Source organism: Palaemon carinicauda, chromosome 12 (assembly GCF_036898095.1).
Source record: "Palaemon carinicauda isolate YSFRI2023 chromosome 12, ASM3689809v2, whole genome shotgun sequence".
NCBI classification, from domain to species: Eukaryota; Metazoa; Arthropoda; class Malacostraca; order Decapoda; family Palaemonidae; genus Palaemon; species Palaemon carinicauda.
In genome coordinates, this window is record NC_090736.1 from 15,204,312 (window position 1) to 15,225,110 (window position 20,799).

The window sequence follows — 20,799 nt, forward strand, 5'->3', positions numbered from 1 at the left end:
GGTCGGGAATGCTCGGGAACTTGGAACTCGAGTCAAAGAACGTTACATATCAACTGCAAGGAGCTACTGGCAGTTCATCTGGCCTTGAAAAGCTTCAAGTCCCTCCTTCAAGGCAAAGTGGTGGAGGTGAACTCGGACAACACCACGGCTTTGGCGTACATCTCCAAGCAAGGAGGGACCCATTCTATGACGTTGTACGAGATCGCAAGGGACCTCCTCACCTGGTCAAAAGATCTAAACCTTTCTCTAGTAACGAGGTTCATCCAAGGCAACTTGAATGTCATGGCAGATTGCCTCAGTCGGAAGGAAAAAATCATTCCAACAGAATGGACCCTACACAAGGATGTGTGCAAGAGACTGTGGGCCACATGGGGCCAGCCTACCATAGATCTCTTCGCAACCTCGATGACCAAGAGGCTCCCAATATTGCTCACCAATCCCGGACCCAGCAGCAGTTCATATAGATGCCTTTCTTCTGGATTGGTCACATCTAGACCTATATGCATTCCCCCCGTTCAAGATTGTCAACAAGGTACTGCAGAAGTTCGCCTCTCACGAAGGGACAAGGTTGACGTTAGTTGCTCCCCTCTGGCCCGCGAGAGAATGGTTCACCTAGGTACTTCAATGGCTAGTGGACGTTCCCAGAACTCTTCCTCTAAGGGTGGACCTTCTACGTCAGCCACACGTAAAGAAGGTACACCAAGGCCTCCACGCTCTTCGTCTGACTGCCTTCAGACTATCGAAAGACTCTCTAGAGCTAGAGGCTTTTCGAAGGAGGCAGCCAGGGCGATTGCTAGAGCAAGGAGGACATCCACTCTTAGAGTCTACCAGTCGAAGTGGGAAGTCTTCCGAAACTGGTGCAAGTCAGTATCAGTATCCTCGACCAGTACCTCTGTAACCCAAATAGCTGACTTCCTCTTATACCTGAGGAAAGAAAGATCTCTTTCAGCTCCCACTATCAAAGGTTACAGAAGCATGTTGGCATCAGTCTTCCGTCACAGAGGCTTAGATCTTTCCAACAACAAAGATCTACAGGACCTCCTTAAGTCTTTTGAGACCACGAAGGAGCGTCGTTTGGCTACACCTGGTTGGAATTTAGACGTGGTACTAAGATTCCTTATGTCAGAAAGGTTCAAGCCACTACAATCAGCCTCCTTTAAAGACCTCACTTTAAAGACTCTTTTCCTGGTTTGCTTAGCCACAGCTAAAAGAGTCAGTGAGAGTCATGCCTTCAGCAGGAACATCGGATTTTCATCTGAAACGGCTACATGTTCTTTACAGCTTGGTTTTCTAGCCAAAAACGAGCTACCTTCTCGTCCTTGGCCGAAATCGTTCGATATTCCAAGCCTTTCAAATATGGTTGGAAATGAACTAGAAAGAGTCTTATGCCCTGTTAGAGCTCTTAAGTTCTATTTAAGACGAACTAAACCTTTACGAGGACAGTCAGAAGCTTTATGGTGTTCTATTAAGAAACCTTCTTTGCCTATGTCAAAGAATGCCTTATCCTATTATATCAGACTGTTGATACGAGAAGCTCATTCCCATCTGAGTGAGGAAGACCAAACTTTGCTGAAGGTAAGGACACATGAAGTTAGAGCTGTCGCAACTTCAGTGGCCTTTAAACAAAATAGATCTCTGCAGAGTATAATGGACGCAACCTATTGGAGAAGCAAGTCAGTGTTCGCGTCTTTTTATCTTAAAGATGTCCAGTCTCTTTACGAGAACTGCTACACCCTGGGACCATTCATAGCAGCGAGTGCAGTAGTGGGTGAGGGCTCAACCACCACATTCCCCTAATTCCATAACCTTTTTAATCTTTCTCTTGAAATGTTTTTATTGTTGTTTTTGGGTTGTCCGGAAGGCTAAGAAGCCTTTCGCATCCTGGTTGATTTGGCGGGTGGTCAAATTCTTTTCTTGAGAAGCGCCTAGATTAGAGGTTTTGATGAGGTCCTATAGTATGGGTTGCAACCCTTGATAGTTCAGCTCCTAGGGGTCGCTCAGCATCCTAAGAGGATCGCGAGGCTCCGTAAGGAAGACGTACTTAAAAAGGCAGAGTAATTGTTCAAGTCGACTTCCTTACCAGGTACTTATTTATTTTATGTTTGTTATTTTGATAACTGCTAAAATGAAATAAAAAATCCTTAGCTCATAATAATGTAAACATTTATTGCTGGTCTCTACCCACCCCCCTGGGTGTGAATCAGCTTATATAATCACTGGCTAAGTTTAATATTGAAAAATGTTATTTTTATAATAAAATAAATTTTTGAATATACTTACCCGGTGATTATATATTAAAGGACCCTCCCTTCCTCCCCAATAGAGACCCAGTGGACCGAGGAGAAAATTGAGTTCTGTGTTTACATTGAGTACTGAGTACCTGCACGACAGATGGCGCTGTTGTAGTACACCCCCTACCTGCATAGCGATCGCTGGCGGATTTTGAACGTAGAGTTTTCTGTCGAGCAGCAGAGCTGCAGCTTATATAATCACCGGGTAAGTATATTCAAAAATTTATTTTATTATAAAAATAACATTTTCAGGTTGGCAGCTCAAGAAAATTGGTTCACATCCATCCAGATGGACTCCACATGGTTAGGGATCTCACTGGCACCAGGGCATCGGCTATTGTTGAAGGAGTTCTCTACAGCCTTACTCAGAGTGGACGCGTAAGTCGGATGATGCTCTTTGCTGTACTAAACAGTTATTTGAATTTCTCAATACAATAGTATGTTGTGTTTTAACTGTATGGAATGTATCATAGTATGACTACATTCATAAGTGACGGTACTGTGTACGTTCATCATCGTTCACAAGTGAAAATAACTATTTCTATTTTTTTATAAACTTTTTGAATTATGAGAGAAAGTCTGTACATACACTATATCAAGAATATATCAAATGTAAAATTTAAATAAATCTTCACGGGTAAAAACTTCGGCATTTTGAATATTATGACATGAAATACTGTAAAATGAAACATTCTGAAGGTTGAATGATAAAATCAGGACTGCCAACCACACACAATCTTCCTAAACAATAAAAACACACAAAAATCCACCTTCCTGGCTCCAAAAGGTTAGCATGCTTGAAAAGCCATGAAAACAGTGCTGTAAGTTTTTCAGACCAATAGACCTTATAATGAGTGCTTGAAATTTGAAACTATATCTGATTGATAAAGCACTTTTAACATTTTAGTTTTCCCTTTTAACTTTTTTCAATAAAAACATATCAGAGCCTGAAATTACAAGTAAGTCACTATTATAATTTGAAAGATAAAATGTCCCTTTACTTCAGCCACTTCACAGGAATGCTCTATTTGCCAGATGTTGATTTCTAAGTTGACAATTTGTCTAAAAATCAAAGCACTCAGTATTGTCACTAATGAATGTGACTACAGTTGTATTTCAAAATATTTATGATATGAAATGCTTTTTTCCACATCTTGTAATGTATTATTACAGTGTCTAGTTCAGAAGCAGTATTCACACTTCAAATAGAAGTGTGTTTTGGCTCATAGATCATTGGACAAAATTTAAGGTCTTAAATTCCCTCTGTCTGATCTGGATGATAATCTCTAGAATTACTGTTCAATTACCACCCTAACCTTACAATCACCACATGATAAAAGGTGTGCTATTAATCATTCTAACAGTGTTGTATATTATTTCATGATATTTGGTACAACACAACATTGTAGAAGTTTTATTCTTCTTGTAATAGAACTATAGGATAATGATCCTAATCATATGGCTGGATCAGTGGAACTTTGTATTTTTACCATATCGATTACCTGAACCTTCTGGCCAGACACAAGCTTTGTGTAATTCAAAATTCTTCCTATTGCTTTGTTTGTTTAGCAAGTTAACATGAGTCTCGTTACATAGCATATCTGTTACTTATGTTTAACTTATTTATCTTAATTTGTTTCATTTGTAATTTTTATCATAGCTTATTCTTCTCAATTTCTTTTTCCTTTTGGGTGCCTTTGGCTAGTTGTAGTATTCTTCTCTAAGTAGATTTGTATCAGTCTTATAATTATAATAATGATAGGGATGAGATAGTGATAGAGCAAGAACAAAAACCTTATTCATATGTAAACAAAAGGAATAAGTTTAATACATCCCTATTTCTTAACTGTAACTGTTAATGAAATTACTATTAAAGAATTGAAAGTGTTTGATCAGAAAACCCTATGGGATGGTTATCCTAGTGCCTTGAATAAGAAAATTTGATCCTTAATTAAGAGATAGACTTATCTGAAAAGATACCTTCCGGGGAGAGAATGGTGGAACTTGGAATCGATGGAATAGTAGTAGTTGAGGATTATCCGTATAATAATTATAAGGAATGGTGGTAGTTAGATATCATTTATTGGAGGATTTCATCGGAAGTTAATGTCTTTTTGGATATACAGTGATACCTCGGTAGTCGAACGACTCTATACTCGAACAATTCGGAGTTCGACCAAAATTTTCGAGAAATTTTTGCTGCGGTGCTCGACCAAAAATTCGGTACTCGACCAGCCGAACACGTGACGACCGCATGGGCTTTGTGATGATCGCGCCATCTCGGCCACTCTCGCTTGTTCGGGAAGCATCAGTTCTCTCGAGAGCGTCACTCAGACAACGCGCGATCAGCATTCGTTGTGATTTAGTGATTTTCAGTGCTTTTAATTGCTTTTTTAGCTTTCATAATGAGTCCCAAGAAAGTAATGAGTGTTAAGGGGAAGGAGAAGAGGAAAACAGTGCGAACAACGATCGAGTTGAAGAAGGAAATTATAGCGAAATATGAGAATGGTGTACGAGTGTCCGATTTAGCGGTAGAATACGGAATGGCGAAGTCGACCATTTCTACGTTTTTAAAGCATAAAGAAATGATTAAGAAGGCGAATGTTGCAACGGGAGTTACGGCGGTAACTAAGCAAAGGCCACAAGTGATTGAGGAGATGGAAAAGTTGCTTTTAATATTTATTAAAGAAAAACAGTTGGCCGGGGAAAGTGTTAGTGAAGCGTTCATTTGTGAAAAAGCGTTGCATATCTATGAAGAATTAGTGAAGAAAAGTCCGAGTACCAGTGAAAGTGATTCATTTACATTTAAAGCGAGCAGGGGTTGGTTTGAAAAGTTTCGTAATAGAACAGGTATTCATCGTGTTACTAGGCATGGGGAGGCAGCTAGTTCGGATCAAATTGCAGCCGATAAATACGTGGGGGAATTCGATCGGTACATAAATGAACAAAATTTGATCGCACAACAAGTCTTTAATTGTGATGAGACTGGGTTATTTTGGAAGAAAATGCCAGCCAATACGTACATTACCAAGGACGAGACGAAGATGCCAGGTCACAAGCCAATGAAAGATAGGCTAACATTGTTGCTGTGTGCAAATGCAAGTGGCGATTGCAAGATCAAACCCTTGTTAGTGTACCACTCGGACAACCCCCGGGTGTTCAAACGAAATAATATTTGTAAAAGTGCACTACCAGTTATGTGGCGCTCGAACACTAAATCTTGGGTCACAAGACAATTCTTTACTGAGTGGATAAACGAAGTGTTTGCCCCCCAGGTTAAGGCTTACCTCATTGAAAAGAGCTTGCCAATGAAATGTCTTCTGGTTATGGACAATGCTCCTGCACATCCTCCAGGTCTCGAGGATGACTTGAAAGAAGAATACAGCTTTATCAAAATCAAATTCTTGCCCCCCAATACTACTCCCATACTCCAGCCCATGGACCAACAGGTCATTTCAAACTTCAAAAAACTCTATACCAAGGCCCTTTTCAGAAAGTGTTTTGAAGTGACCAGTGACACGAAGTTGACCCTAAAGGAATTCTGGAAGGAACACTTCAGCATCCTCAACTCTGTTAACATGATTGACCAAGCTTGGCGAGGTGTGACCTATAGGACATTGAACTCTGCCTGGCGTAAGCTGTGGCCATCATGTGTCACAGAGAGGGAGTTTGAAGGTTTCCAACCAGAGGCGGGTCCAAGCACTGCTACCCCTGTAATTTCTGATGACACTGATGTCGTTGAGGAAATTGTTGTCATGGGCAGGAGTTTGGGGCTTGAGGTCGACAAGGATGATATTGATGAGCTTGTAGAAAGCCATTCTACCGAGTTGACTGTGGAGGAATTGTTGCACCTGCAACAACAACAGCAGCAGGATCTGATTGTGGAGCAGGAATCTTCAGAAGAGGATGAGGTAAGGGAGGATGTTCCAAGTTCTCTCATCAATGAAATTTGTTCCAAGTGGGCAGATGTGCAGGCTTTTGCTGAAAAATACCACCCAGAAATTGCAGTAGCAAACCGGGCAGTGCATATGTTTAATGATAGTGTCATGTATCATTTTCGAAGAATACTGCAGAGGAGGAAGAAACAATTAACAATAGACCAGTTTTTCACAAAAGAAAAGAAAGCTGCTACATCAAAGCCTGTTTCTCCTCCAAAGAAGAGACAAAGAAGAGAAGAAACCCCTGAAATAGATCTGCCCACCCTTTCATTGGAGAGAGAAACAACTCCTGAAGGAGAACTACCCCGCCACATCATGGAAGGGGACTCTCCTTCCAAGCAGTAACCTCCCCCTTCCATCCTCTCCACATCCATCCCTGTATGCCATCGAACCGCTGCTCAAAGGTATGTTCACTACAGTACAGAAAATGGTTTAAAATTGTTTTATTTTAGTACAGTAAATGGTTTAAAATTGTTTTATAGGATTTTCTGACCAATTTCATACACATTTAGATAATTATTGTTGTTTAGGTACACGTTTTATTAATATTTTGGGCCTGTTCGAGTGCTTGGGAACGGAATAGAATATATACCATTATTTCTTATGGGGAAAAAAAATTCGGTACTCGAACAAATCGGAGGTCGAACACGGATCTCGAACGGATTATGGTCGAGTACCGAGGTATCACTGTATTGCACTGTACTGTATATAGTATTTTGGGTACTGCTATAAATTATTATTTACATCAGCCCCCACACCTTACTTGGTTATTAAATTAAAAGGAAAAGCTTATTTCCTTTCCCTTTGAATATATGTTAAGAATATATAATTTAAGAAAGGACTAACGAAAAGCAAAGGTAGATTTTATACAAATAGTGGAGGTACAAAATGAAGTATCAATGAATTCAGTGAAAGAATTGAATACACAAAAAGGTACATAGTAAGGTGTACATGATTAAATACATTTGTTCTTATGTGACTTCTAACCTATCTTGCACACAACAATGGTCTGTTCATACTTTTAAAACCAACAGGCTGCTCTACATGGCGTGTGGGGTATTTTTTTTTTTATTAGAAGAGGCTTGGTTTTTCTTTTCTTTTTAATGGGAATTTTTTCTACTCCCTTATTTGACAGAGCTTAACCACTTGTTATGATTATATTTAGAAATAGAAAATCTAAAATTTTTTTTTCATTTTTTTGTATCGAAAATTGTGGTTTCTGCATGAATTAGTTGTGCCTTTTTTATATGTAATTGTGCATACTGTAATATATATTCCAGAAATTCCCTGTAATTTCTAAGAATATTTTAATGAAGTTTCATATATCTTAACAGAATAATAATCTAAAACAGTGCTTCTAGCTTCTTGAAAAATTCATTTAATTGACTGGTGTAAAGTTACTATTTCAGAAAATTTATAAAAATTGATTCCATAATTTTAAGATATTTTGACAATTTAAATTCATTAATAAAGAGACTTCCTGACAGTGTGTAACAATTTGAGCCAAACTGTTTTATTATGGCTTGAGTTTAGTAGTTAAAAGCTATCTATTCCTTTGTCAGATTGTAACAATTGAAGCCATTGAACTGGAAAAAGGTGGAGAAATTGGCGAACAAGGGGTAGTTGTTGAGCTGCCTTTCCAGTCTGGCTCTGTTTTGTCCCTTCATGTGTATCGCTTCGAGAGGAGGGACGGAGGCATGGCTCTTAGAGCATTTGTAACTTGTTCTGACCATGCCCTCCATCTTCTTAGCAATGCAGGTGACGTGCAGTTTCTTTATAAATTCTTATTTATAATCAAGGTGAAATGCAGGTATCTCTTCCAAACTGTAGTGTAGATTATTTTCATCTTATAAACTTCTAGAAGAGGTGTTCCTTGAAAACCATAGTTCAGTTTTCCAAATGATGTTTGAGTTTCCCTTAAAGACTTTGGTCTGATTTTACTTTTTTCAATATTAATCTTACCCGATAATCATGTAGCTGTCAACTCTGTTGCCGACAGAAATCTACGGTCGGGATACGCCAGCGATCGCTATACAGGTGGGGGTGTACACAATAGCGCCATCTGTGGTCAGGTACTCCAGTACTTCTTGTCAACACCACCTCAATTTTTCCTCTGTCGTGCCTCCGGCTAGACCTACATGGATACGCTGTTGATTCTGGAGTTATTGCTCACGATTTGGTGATGTATTTGCTCTAGAGTTTAGCCTTCGCTATTCAGGAAGCTTTATCATTAGCTTAGCAAGTTTTTGGAATTAATTAGATTTAATTTTGGTGACGAAGAGAGTATGAACTCTCTTTCACTTTTAAATGGCCGACCCTTCCCTTAGACGGAAGTGTTGGTGTCGAAGAGAGTATAGACTCTCTTTCTTAATTTTGCTTAACAAAAGTTATAGATTTATTTTATATCTCTCCGCCTTTTATAGGCCTCTTCGATTAACTTCCTTTTATTATAAACTTATTAAAATTAATTTTTATGTTTGTTTATATTCGACCTTTCCTAATAGTAGGCGGTCTTTTCTTGGAACCGAAGTTAATTAACATTGAGCCTGTCATTTCGTTTTTACCTGTTAACATATTATGCTATTTTAATGTTTTTGAAAGAATTTCTTTGATAGTCTCGTACTGTTTTCAAAGTTGAACTAACGTTTTGTTTTGTCTCTGCAGTTGTTGACGTTCAGAACGTTCAACTTGCGCTCTATCGTTACGATAGAGAGAGAGTATTCACGGTTTCACGTTGCAGTAAGAGTAAACCGATTCTAGCGTTTTGTTCATTCTTTCTTAGCTTAAATGGTTTTAATTCTAATAAAGGAACTTTTTATTTGGGAAATCTTTCAGTTTTTTTCCTTTAACAATAATATGTTTTAACGATATATATAATTGGGCTCATCTCTCAGGTTCTAAGTCAAGAGAGAGAGAGAGAGAGATAGAGACGGAGGGAGAGAGAGGAGGATAAACGTTTCGTTCAAGCGGGTAACGTTGTTATCGTTTTTGCTCTTCTCCCTAGTCTCTTTAGGGGAAGAAGGTAAACGTTTCTAGAGTTTTATTCTTGTTCCCAGGCTTTATGCGGTGAGAGATTTTAAACGTAGTTTATTTGATCTAGTGTTTAGTCTCTTTTCCAGCCACTGAATTATTTATCTTTCATTATGTTTTTCTGTTACATTGTAATACTGTTTTCGCAATTACTAACTTTTAATGAAGGATAGAATTGCGTTTTTCAGGTACAAACCACTTAAAGTTTCGAGTTCAGTGAAATAAGTGCAAACAGAAAATCAAAAGTGATAAAGTGATAAGCACAAAGTGTTACAGTGTTGCGTTCGAGGGTTCGTCTGTTCGTGCCAGTTGTTCGCCTAGTCTGGGACCTCTTACAAGCTCCCAAGCCCAGGGGAGAAGTAACGTCGAAGGACTTATGGGTTCATCAGGCCTTGATCGACGAACAGACGTTTCCCTCCGTGGTTTCGGGTGTAACCAACTCACGTAGCCGACGTGATCACCCCACCCACACAAAGACGAGAGAGCCCATTTATTCCTCGTCTGCGGAAGAGGTTTCTCGCAGAAACCATGGACCAAATCTTGCAGCTTTTAAGTACAAGTCGGTCCCTTCCGCGCAAGTCCAACTCCTAGGTGGAGCCATTAGCACTGGGTCAGTTCGGACTTGCTGCAGTACGACAACTGCACACCTCCCAGAGAGGCAAGGTGGTACCGCAACAGGCAGTAACTCCGTCTGTTGCCGCACCAGCTGTTTTAGACCCTCAGTCTCAACGGACAGTAGCTCCGTTTGTTGTTGTCTTTCATAGACCCTAGTGGTCTATGCTGCAGACAATGCAGTCTCAGCTTGCGGTTTTGATGCAGGAGTTTCAGGCAGAGAAGGTTAGCACACCTCCTCCTGCGAGCGCTCCTCCACCTCTGCGCAGTCCACCCTGCCAGACGTATGATGTTGAGGCTCCTCCTGCCTCCATGCGTGAGCTGCCGCATTGGGAGTTGCCAGGTACCAGCGCTATGCAGCAACCTCCTCTTACCTTGAGGCAGGAGCCTCTTGCTATGCGGCAACCTCCTCAACCCTTGAGGCAGGAGCCTCATGCGTTGAGGCAACCTCCTCCACCCATGAGGCAGGAGCCTCATGCGTTGCGGCAACCTCCTCCACCCATGAGGCAGCAGCCTCATGCTATGCGGCAACCTCCTCTACCCATGAGGCGGGAGCCTCATGCTATGAGGAGCCTCATGCTATGCGGCATCCTCCTCAACCCATGAGGCAGGAACCTCATGCTATGCGGCAACCTCCTCTACCCATGAGGCAGGAACCTCATGCTATGCGGCATCCGCCTCAAACCATGAGGCAGGAGCCTCATGCTATGCGGCATCCTCCTCAACCCATGAGGCAGGAGCCTCATGCTATGAGGAGCCTCATGCTATGCGGCATCCTCCTCAACCCATGAGGCAGGGACCTCATGCTATGAGGAGCCTCATACTATGCGGCATCCTCCTCAACCCATGAGGCAGGAGCCTCATGCTATGCGGCAACCTCCTCTACCCATGAGGCAGGAGCCTCATGCTATGCGGCATCCTCCTCAACCCATGAGGCAGGAGCCTCATGCTATGCGGCATCCTCCTCAACCCATGAGGCAGGAGCCTCATGCTATGAGGAGCCTCATGCTATGCAGCATCCTCCTCAAACCATGAGGCAGGAGCCTCATGCTATGCGGCAACCGCCTCAACCCATGAGGCAGGAGCCTCATACTATGCGGCATCCTCCTCAACGCATGCGGCATGAGCCTCATCCCTTGCAGCATGAGCCTCATCCCATGCAGCATGAGCCTCATACCATGCAGCATGAGCCTCATCCCATGCAGCATGAGCCTCATCCCATGCAGCATGAGCCTCATCCCATGCAGCATGAGCCTCATCCCATGCAGCATAAGCCGCACGCCATGCAACATGCTCTGCTTACCTTACAGCATGCTCTACATACAGCATGCTCTGCATACCTTACCGCATGCTCCTCAGTCACACATCTTTGGTTGTTGCCAACTCACAAGACTGTCAAGCAGTTTCATAACGTTGCCTTCTGGTCTGCTGCTTTTGCACCAGTGAAACCCTCACTGAGAGAACTTAGCTTTTCTCGGATATGGTTCCTGTAGATGAGAAAGTGCTATTCTCCCTCCTTCTGATATTCCCTTGAGGACTCTGTCATTTGGAGAGGAGCCTTTAGCTGCTTAGCCTCCTATGGACTTTTATTTAAGCATAACATGCTTCCAGGGAGGGTAATGGTTCCACTTCAGTCGCTAACCCCGTCTGTTACCACACCTGCTCCCATAGACCTTGAGCTTTGTTGCAAGACATGCAGTCCAAGCTTAGTCCTTGTTAGAGGATTTTTTGTTTACGGAGTCAGTGTGTCACTGGGAAGACGTTCAACAACCAGCAGAAGTGACTTGTTGTGACGCAGTGCGGCAACCTCAGCAACCCGATAAGGAGTTGTCTGTACGACCCAGACAGTCTAGACAGTTTCGGGTTGTCGCTGTACTTCCTCGCTTCCACATGGTTGACAGTTCACAGACTGTGCAGCAGTACCATGATCTTGTGTCCGGCTCCGTCAGACGACTGGCTTTTAAGAGCTCCCACAAGTCGTCGCTGTCTGGAGATTCTCAGATGGACTATGGATCTGACCAAGGAACTGGGCCTCCTAGTCAATTTTGAGGAGTCCCAGCTCGTCCCATCCCAGACCATTGTCTCCCTGGGTATGGATCTTCAGAGTCGAGCTTTTCGGGCTTTTCCGTCGGCCCCAAGGATCTACCAAGCCCTAGAATGCATCCAGAGCATGCTGAGAAGGAACCGATGCTCAGTCAGGTAGTGGATGAGTCTAACAGGGACTCTTTCATCACTGGCCCTGTTCATCGAGTTAGGGAGACGCTACCTCCGCCCCCTTCAGTATCATCTAGCTGCTCACTGGATAAAGGACATGACGCTAGAGACGGTCTCAGTTCCTGTTTCCGAAGAGAGGAGGTCTACTCTCACGTGGTGAAAGAACAGCTTTCTTCTCAAGGAAGTCTACCTTTGGCTGTTCAGAAACCCGACCACCGTCTCTTCTCTGACGCATCAGACACGGGCTGGGGTGCGACTTTAGACGGACAGGAATGCTCGGGAACATGGAATCAGGAGCAAAGGACACTTCACATCAATTGCAAGGAGCTGTTGGCGGTTCATCTGGCCTTGATAAACTTCAAGTCCCTCCAGCTTAACAAGGTGGTGGAGGTGGACTCTGACAACATCACAGCCTTGGCTTACATCTCCAAGCAGGGAGGGACTCATTCGTGGAAGTTGTTCTAGATCGCAAGGGACCTCCTCATCTGGTCAAAAGATCGAAAGCTCACGCTGGTAACGAGGTTCATTCAGGGCGATATGAATGTCATTGCAGATCGCCTCAGCCGGAAGGGTCAGGTCATCCCCACAGAGTGGACCCTTCACAAGAATGTTTGCAGCAGACTTTGGGCCCTGTGGGGTCAGCCAACCATAGATCTGTTCGCTACCTCGATAACCTAGAGGCTCCCGTTGTATTGTTCTCCGATTCCAGACCCAGCAGCAGTTCACGTGGATGCTTTTCTGCTGGATTGGTCCCATCTCGACCTGTATGCATTCCCGCCGTTCAAGATTGTCAACAGGGTACTTCAGAAGTTCGCCTCTCGCAAAGGGACACGGCTGACGTTGGTTGGCTCCGCTCTGGCCCGCGAGAGAATGGTTCATAGAGGTACTGCAATGGCTGGTCGACATTCCCAGGACTCTTCCTCTAGGAGTGGACCTTCTACGTCTACCTCACGTAAAGAAGGTACACCCAAACCTCCACGCTTTTCGTCTGACTGCCTTCAGACTTTCGAAAGACTCTCAAGAGCTAGGGGCTTTTCGAAGGAGGCAGCCAGAGTGATTGCCAGAGCAAGGAGGACATCCACTCTCAGAGTCTATCAGTCTAAAGGGGAAGTCTTCTGAAGCTGGTACAAGGCCAATGCAGTTTCCTCAACCAGTACCACTGTAACCCAGATTGCTGACTTCCTGTTACATCTAAGGAACGTAAGATCCCTTTCAGCTCTTACGATCAAGGGTTACAGAAGTATGTTGGCAGCGGTTTTCCGCCTCAGAGGCTTGGATCTTTCCACCAACAAAGATCTACAGGGCCTCCTTAGGTCTTTTGAGACCTCAAAGGAACGTCGGTTGTCCACTCCAGGCTGGAATCTAGACGTGGTCCTAAGGTTCCTTATGTCATCAAGATTTGAACCTCTCCAATCAGCCTCTTTTAAGGACCTCACATTAAAAACTCTTTTCCTCGTGTGCTTGACAACAGCTAAAAGAGTAAGTGAGATCCACGCCTTCAGCAGGAACATAGTTTTCACATCTGAAACGACTACATGTTCCTTGCAGCTCGGTTTTTTGCTAAAACGAGCTTCCTTCACGTCCTTGGCCTAAGTCGTTCGAGATCCCAAGCCTGTCCAACTTGGTGGGGAACGAACTGGAGAGAGTACTTTGCCCAGTTAGAGCTCTTAGGTACTATCTAAAAAGGTCATAACCTTTACGAGGACAATCAGAAGCCTTATGGTGTGCTATCAAGAAGCCTTCTCTTCCAAGGTCTAAGAACTCAGTTTCTTACTAATTCAGGCTCCTGATTAGGGAAGCACAATCTCATCTGAAGGAAGAAGACCTTGCTTTGCTGAAGGTAAGGACACATGAAGTGAGAGCTGTGGCTACTTCAGTGGCCTTCAAACAGAACCGTTCTCTGCAGAGTGTTATGGATGCAACCTATTGGAGAAGCAAGTCAGTGTTCGCATCATTCTATCTCAAAGATGTCCAGTCTCTTTACGAGAACTGCTACACCCTGGGACCATTCGTAGCAACGAATGCAGTAGTAGGCGGGGGCTTAGCCACTACATTCCCATAATCCCATAACCTTTTTAACCTTTCTCTTGAATACTTTTTATGGGTTGTACGGTCGGCTAAGAAGCCTTCCACATCCTTGTTGATTTGGCGGGTGGTCAATTCTTTCTTGAGAAGCGCCGAGGTTAAAGGTTGTGATGAGGTCCTTTAGTATGGGTTGCAGCCCTTTATACTTCAGCACCTAAGAGTCGTTCAGCATCCTAAGAGGACCGCTACGCTCAGTAAGGAAGACGTACTTAATAAAGGCAGAGTAATGGTTCAAGTCGACTTCCTTACCAGGTACTTATTTATTTTATGTTATTTTTGAATAACTAATAAAATAAAATACGGGATACTTAGCTTCTTTGTTAACATGTATGCTGGTCTCCACCCACCACCCTGGGTGTGAATCAGCTACATGATTATCGGGTAAGATTAATATTGAAAAATGTTATTTTCATTAGTAAAATAAATTTTTGAATATACTTACCCGATAATCATGATTTAATTGACCCACCCTTCCTCCCCATAGAGAACCAGTGGACCGAGGAAAAAATTGAGGTGGTGTTGACGAGAAGTACTGGAGTACCTGACCACAGATGGCGCTATTGTGTACACCCCCACCTGTATAGCGATCGCTGGCGTATCCCGACCGTAGATTTCTGTCGGCAAAAGAGTTGACAGCTACATGATTATCGTGTAAGTATATTCAAAAATTTATTTTACTAATGAAAATAACATTTTTGTTTGATAATCAAGCTTGAGTATCATTTCCCCTTAAAACCTGTAAGTCAATACTTCTATTATCAAAATATAGGTGTCACTTAACTGAAGGACATAACCGATTATATTTGTAATTATAGTAGTAATAAAAAGGAAGGTCCAAGTACTGTAATACTTTATAGTTAAGTTTTAAGAGATTTCTCTTTGTTTTTAGGGTTTATTATATAAGTACCATATTTTTTATTAAATGGAGAAACTAATATTTTTATTAACTGCGTACTGTAGTTTTTTTGGTTAATTGGAGAATCACTTCTTTACTCTACTAAATGGAGACCCACTAGTATTGTATTAAAGGAAGAGCCACTAATTTTATTATAAGTTGAGAGCCACTAATTTTATTATAAGTTGAGAGCCACTAATTTTTTTATAAGCATTTAGTATGCTTATTAATCTTATTTGATATTTTTTGTGTCCTAAATCTTATATTTGATCATTTCTTCCTAATCCAGGTGTTGTCTGGTCAAGAGAGGAGGCTCTGTCATCAGTGTTAGCTGCAGAAGCTGTTGATCTCCCTATTGATGGGGCAAATATTAATTACCATGAACAGTTGACGCCTATAACTGGTGTGTATATTTAAAGTCTGTTGCAGTTGCTCTTTACTTGGATTATGAATTTATAATATTTCTATAAGAAATTATGATTTTAGATTTTCATGAATTGTATGAGATTTAATATAAATTTGTGTGTTTTCTATATTAAGTAGGATTTATTAGTCAAAGAAGTTCATTTACATTTCAGCCTTATGAATTAAAGAATAAAAAAGCCATTCTGTTGACAGAATTGTCTGTAATTTTATAACAATTAAGTTTGTTTGATTTGGAATTTAAGCTGCTATAGAAGAAATGTGTGGACAAGTATCATTACTAGTTTTTGCCACATTTTTTTTAAAGGTGTAATGTTTAAAAAAAAATCCACTCAAACCTCTTAACTTGAACATTCCTAGTTCATGTTTCATGTAGATATCAGTCAGTAAGTCCAAAGATTGAAAAATAATTTCAGGTGCTGCAAATAGGTTAGTACTTGGTCATACAGTCCCTCAAGGTTCTAGGCCTAGATGTGTCCCTTCAAATAAAAATAAAACTAGGAGAAACTTTATTTTTTTGGGCCATCAGGATAATGTAAACAAAGTTCATGCTCTCACCCATATTTCGTATCTTGAAGATGTATAACCCCCAAGATTCTACTCCTTGTAGGCTGTTAAGGTGAGATGGTTAAGGAGATGATAAGAATGTCCCCTTTGAATCCATGTTGTGAACTGAAACAGTCAAACTTTGAATTGCTGCTGCTGCTGCTATAATCCTTGGTGTTTTGAAGGCAGAACCATATAGGCTAAACCAGGCATAGAAGGATGTTGTCTTCATTTCTCACTTTGATAGAAAGTGATGGTATAGAAAATAGAGGGGTGACACTGTTCTCATTCCTGAAATTTGTAACCTTGCTTGAGAGGTCATGAATCTTGCTGATGCTTCTAGAGAAAGCTCATGAGAGGAATATTCTAATGGTTTATGTGGGTTTCTCTCTCTATGAAGAGATCCCTGGTTACAAGTTTAATTGGGCTATATCTTTTTTGAAACAGACATAGTGTCCATTTCAATGATGTGTGTGTGTGTGGTGAAGTCCTAGAATGCAGAAAATTTGCCAGTAGGACTTTCAACCCTTTATCACAGAGATAGACATCTCACATCCATGAATACCAGAAAGTAGGCAAAACTGAACTGACCTTTGACTGGATTAATATTCTTCCTTGTGTACCAAGGAAAGAAAATATGGTTTGGATGTTCATAGCTTAATTATAGTCTCTTAATAAGGCTAGGTCTTTAAAAAAAGTGGTCTTGGTGAAACCGCCTAATAACCTCTACACATGAAGTTTAAGCATAAGGAAATTTTTGGATGTACAGTAGGGTCCCGAATTATGCGAGAATTTGGTCGATTAATGACCTCGTGTAAATGGAAAATCGCGAATTTCGAAACACACAACTAACAGAAATAATTCCATTGCGGCCATGGCAACCAGCAATTTGCCTATTCAAATGTGTTTACTACCCATTTTCAATACTTTCTTTGTACTATACTGTATTTCTTTATAATATCAAATTGTTCTTGTAAATAAATAAAACATTTAATATACTTTAAAGTTCTAATAACTTGAAAAATGGTTAAAATTACAACCAGGATAGGTGTAAACACCATATATTTCCCGTTATAACACAACCCAAAATACAGACAAATTTTAATGTTTGTCATATCTATTGTATAATACAACTGGTGAATAGCAAAACCATCACTCTATAGACTAGCTTGTTGTATGATTGAAAATCCAGAATTATCAAAATAAAGGCGATTTTATATCATGCGTTTCCTAAACACGCTAAAAAGCGCAATAGAAAACGACAACCAATGTTTTGTTTACGTTTATCTCTGATCACAACGAAGAAACAGACGCATTTATACATCTGTGTTTTTGAATTGACAGCAATTTTACCAAGTTTAGATTATATGTTGAATTTGTTATTACCAATGTTCTAATTATTTTTTATTAGAACTTTCAAATAAATGAAATGAATGCCATTTATGAAATGTTTATCTCTATGATGCCGCCTGAAACGGAAACCTTCCATTTGTTTACGCTCCATCTTCGATCATAATAAACAAACGAATGCATTAAACACACATGATCTAAGTCATAACTAATGATATTACAAACATTTAGTAAACATTATGTTATTACAAATATTTTACTTACCGTATCCATATAAATTCCTAAATTCGTAGCAAAGCTGGAAATTTTTTTTTCCTTATGCGTTTAATCCACAATAGCAAACTGCCGCAAATGACAGAGTGATAACTTACGATAATTCTAAACTGTTACGAAAGATAATTGTCCTTTCCATATCCAAAATACTTTTCCTAACTTCAGTTATAAGTCAACTTGTACCCACCTCAATTATGGATCCATATGCAAAAAAGGTAAAAGAAAGTACTAGGCCTATTTTTAAAGTCACCGAACAATTAGGTTACCGCTCTAACGTTCGATGTGAGAGAGAGAGAGAGAGAGAGAGAGAGAGAGAGAGAGGGATGGTTTTAAAGTACTAAACAATAAATATGATAGGTTATAACACATTGGTGTTTATGTAATATTAACTGTATAGATGGTTTGAATAAGTTAAGAAATAGTGTAAACAATTCTTTGTTATTGTATTCGCGCGGAAGCTAGACATCAGCTGATGTGATCACAGCCAAAAGTAAAACAAAAATAAGTTAGCAATACTCGATTTTTAAAACACACCCGAAATTTAACAACATAAGTAGCCTACATGTTTTATTATAGCGCAATTGACATTTAAAGAGTAAAAATTTTCTGGAATAGAATGGTGTTTCCTAAAAAATAGTGGTTTGCGGACGAAATCGGTTACGTATTTTAAGCTATGATTGAAATGGATGTATACACGGTATAATTTTTTCATTTTGTATTTAATTGACACTTCAAGAAAACCAATTTTGGTTTCTTCATCTATTTGTAAGTATTGTATAACGAGAGAGAGAGAGAGAGAGAGAGAGAGAGAGAGAGAGAGAGAGAGAGAGAGAGAGAGAGAGAGAGAGAGAGAGAGAGAGAGAGAGAGAATCAGCTGTTGTACTTGAATGCCGTGTTTTTGTTTCGTGTACCCCCTGAAGCGAGGAATTGATCGCCACAACTAACAATATTCATGTTAATTTCATTCTTAAACTCAAGTTGCCATATGTGAACTATGGTTTTATTTCTTACGGAGAGAGAGAGAGAGAGAGAGAGAGAGAGAGAGAGAGAGAGAGAGAGAGAGAGAGAGAGAGAGAGAGAGATATTTCTGCCATCAAATCTCTCTCTCTCTCTCTCTCTCTCTCTCTCTCTCTAGATTTTATTTTACCGTCTACTCTACAAAACCAATGTTTGCAAATCAAATGTATACTGTTTAAAATATGACAAAATATTGACGACTCGGTACCGAAGTTTAGGCTATTCACTTCCGATAAACACAAAATATTGACGACTCGTTACCGAAGTTTAGGATATTCACTGCCGATAAACGAACCCAGTCTACTCGTGAAAACCTTGAACGCCCAGAGGGAAAAATAAGGCTTTTAAATATACTGTACTAAACAAAAATAGGGCTTTAATATACCATCATTAACACTACCATTACAATTATCGTAAGGTTGGAGAAAGATAAAGATTGCCGAGAACGTAACCACATTTCTGTTTACATTTTGTCAGCTGGACTCGCACAGTTAACAGTTGATTTCATTGTTGATGTGGAATTTTATCCTTAAATAGGCTATTCATTATGAAATTATGTTAATGAAATGTAATGTTAATATTGTTTTGTAACATTTATTATAAATCACCGTATTTAGGGCTACCAATATACTTAAAAAGACAATAGATTTGATACATTTTGTAGTGCTTGACTCGCGAACTTTGACCAGCCTCGCGGATACAGAAAATTTATTTTTGAAAAATAGCGATCGCGGAAAAGGGGAATCGTGTAATTCGAACACGCTTAATTCGGGACCCTACTGTACTCCTAAAAGGGGGCCTGATGTAGAAGCTTGTGCCATCAATGAAAACCCTTAAGGACATATGTTAGAAGACTCAGTAGTGTGGCTCGTGGCAAAAGCCCAGATGGTAGAAATTTTGATCTTAGAAAGGTTATTAGATTTCTGACCATCTGATAGTGGCATAGGAGCCAAAATTAAATAAGTTTTATATTTCCAGATTTTCACAAGGATGCTTGAAATTTGTATTTTCAGGCCACTATTTATGTAAATAACAAACAGTGCTTCTTGATATTGCAGTTGAGATTCTCATAAAAAGATCCCCTTGAGGACTTCCACTCAACTGCCATAGTGCTCTACACATATTATGATGAAATGACAATTCTGGATGGAAGAGCTGGGTTTGTTTGCTGGTTGAAATTTTCAGAATTTTATACTATACAGTAAGGAACTGCAGTAGTATTTGTTGCTAGTGCTCCTCTGTCCACATAAGGATGTTTACAGCTGAAAGGTATAAATCCTCTGATTTGTTCCAGAGAAATGTTGATGCTATCAAATTATCATGCATGACACATGGAATCGTACCTGAGATCTGTTGTTAAAATTACTTATGTCCAAGAAAAACATACATAGGTCCAAGTAATTGTCATGGCACCCATGTCTTGAAAAGTCCAAGTATCCTAAACTTGAAGAACAAATGGGTGGGCACCCATTTATTTAAGCTTCTCTAAACAGAATTTCTGACAATGGGTGACCAGTTGAACATTTGATATGTTGCTGACAGTGGATCAGTGAAACATTTGATCTGTTTCTGACAGTGGGGTGACCAGTTGAACCACTGATCTTTTTCTGCCAGTGGAATAAATGATCTGTTTCTAACAGCGGGTTAGTGGAACAATTGATCTGTTTTTGACAGTGGGTTAGGGGAGCAATTGTTCTGTTGCTGACAACAATTGATCTGTGTCCGACAGATAGGGTGACCAGTGGAACAATCGATCTGTTTGTGACAGCTGGCCAGTAGAACCATTGATCTTTTTCTGACAGTGGACCAGTGGAACAATTGATCTTTTACTGTCAATGGCCAGTGTAACAATTGATTGGGTTTTTGACAATGGGGTGATCAGTGGAACAATTTATCTGTTTCTGACGTTCTATTGGTAGAAGCATCCCACCTGTGGTGTCTATCAACAGTTTTAGATACATTGCTCTCACAGTCCTTGATAAGTCAAATTTCTTTCAATTCATTAGGAAATCTAAATTTTGGCACATTTCAAGGGGTAATTAAAAGTGACGTTGGAAGTACCGTAGGGAGGTCAGATCGAGCTATCCCCAGATCCAACTACTATGTGTACTGGGGTGTGAATCCT

The 20,799-nt window shown here is 40.5% G+C and overlaps 1 protein-coding gene across 1 annotated transcript in view; it reads left to right on the plus strand.

Annotated features, from left to right (window-relative positions):
* Nucleotides 1–20,799, plus strand: part of EMC1 (ER membrane protein complex subunit 1) — a 110,041-nt gene that overhangs the window by 46,077 nt on the left and 43,165 nt on the right. Inside the window, exons 6-8 of the mRNA XM_068384458.1 lie at nucleotides 2,544–2,669; nucleotides 7,792–7,987; nucleotides 15,355–15,468. Of these exons, the coding sequence (XP_068240559.1) occupies nucleotides 2,544–2,669; nucleotides 7,792–7,987; nucleotides 15,355–15,468 (436 nt within the window). The remainder of the gene's footprint in view (nucleotides 1–2,543; nucleotides 2,670–7,791; nucleotides 7,988–15,354; nucleotides 15,469–20,799) is intronic.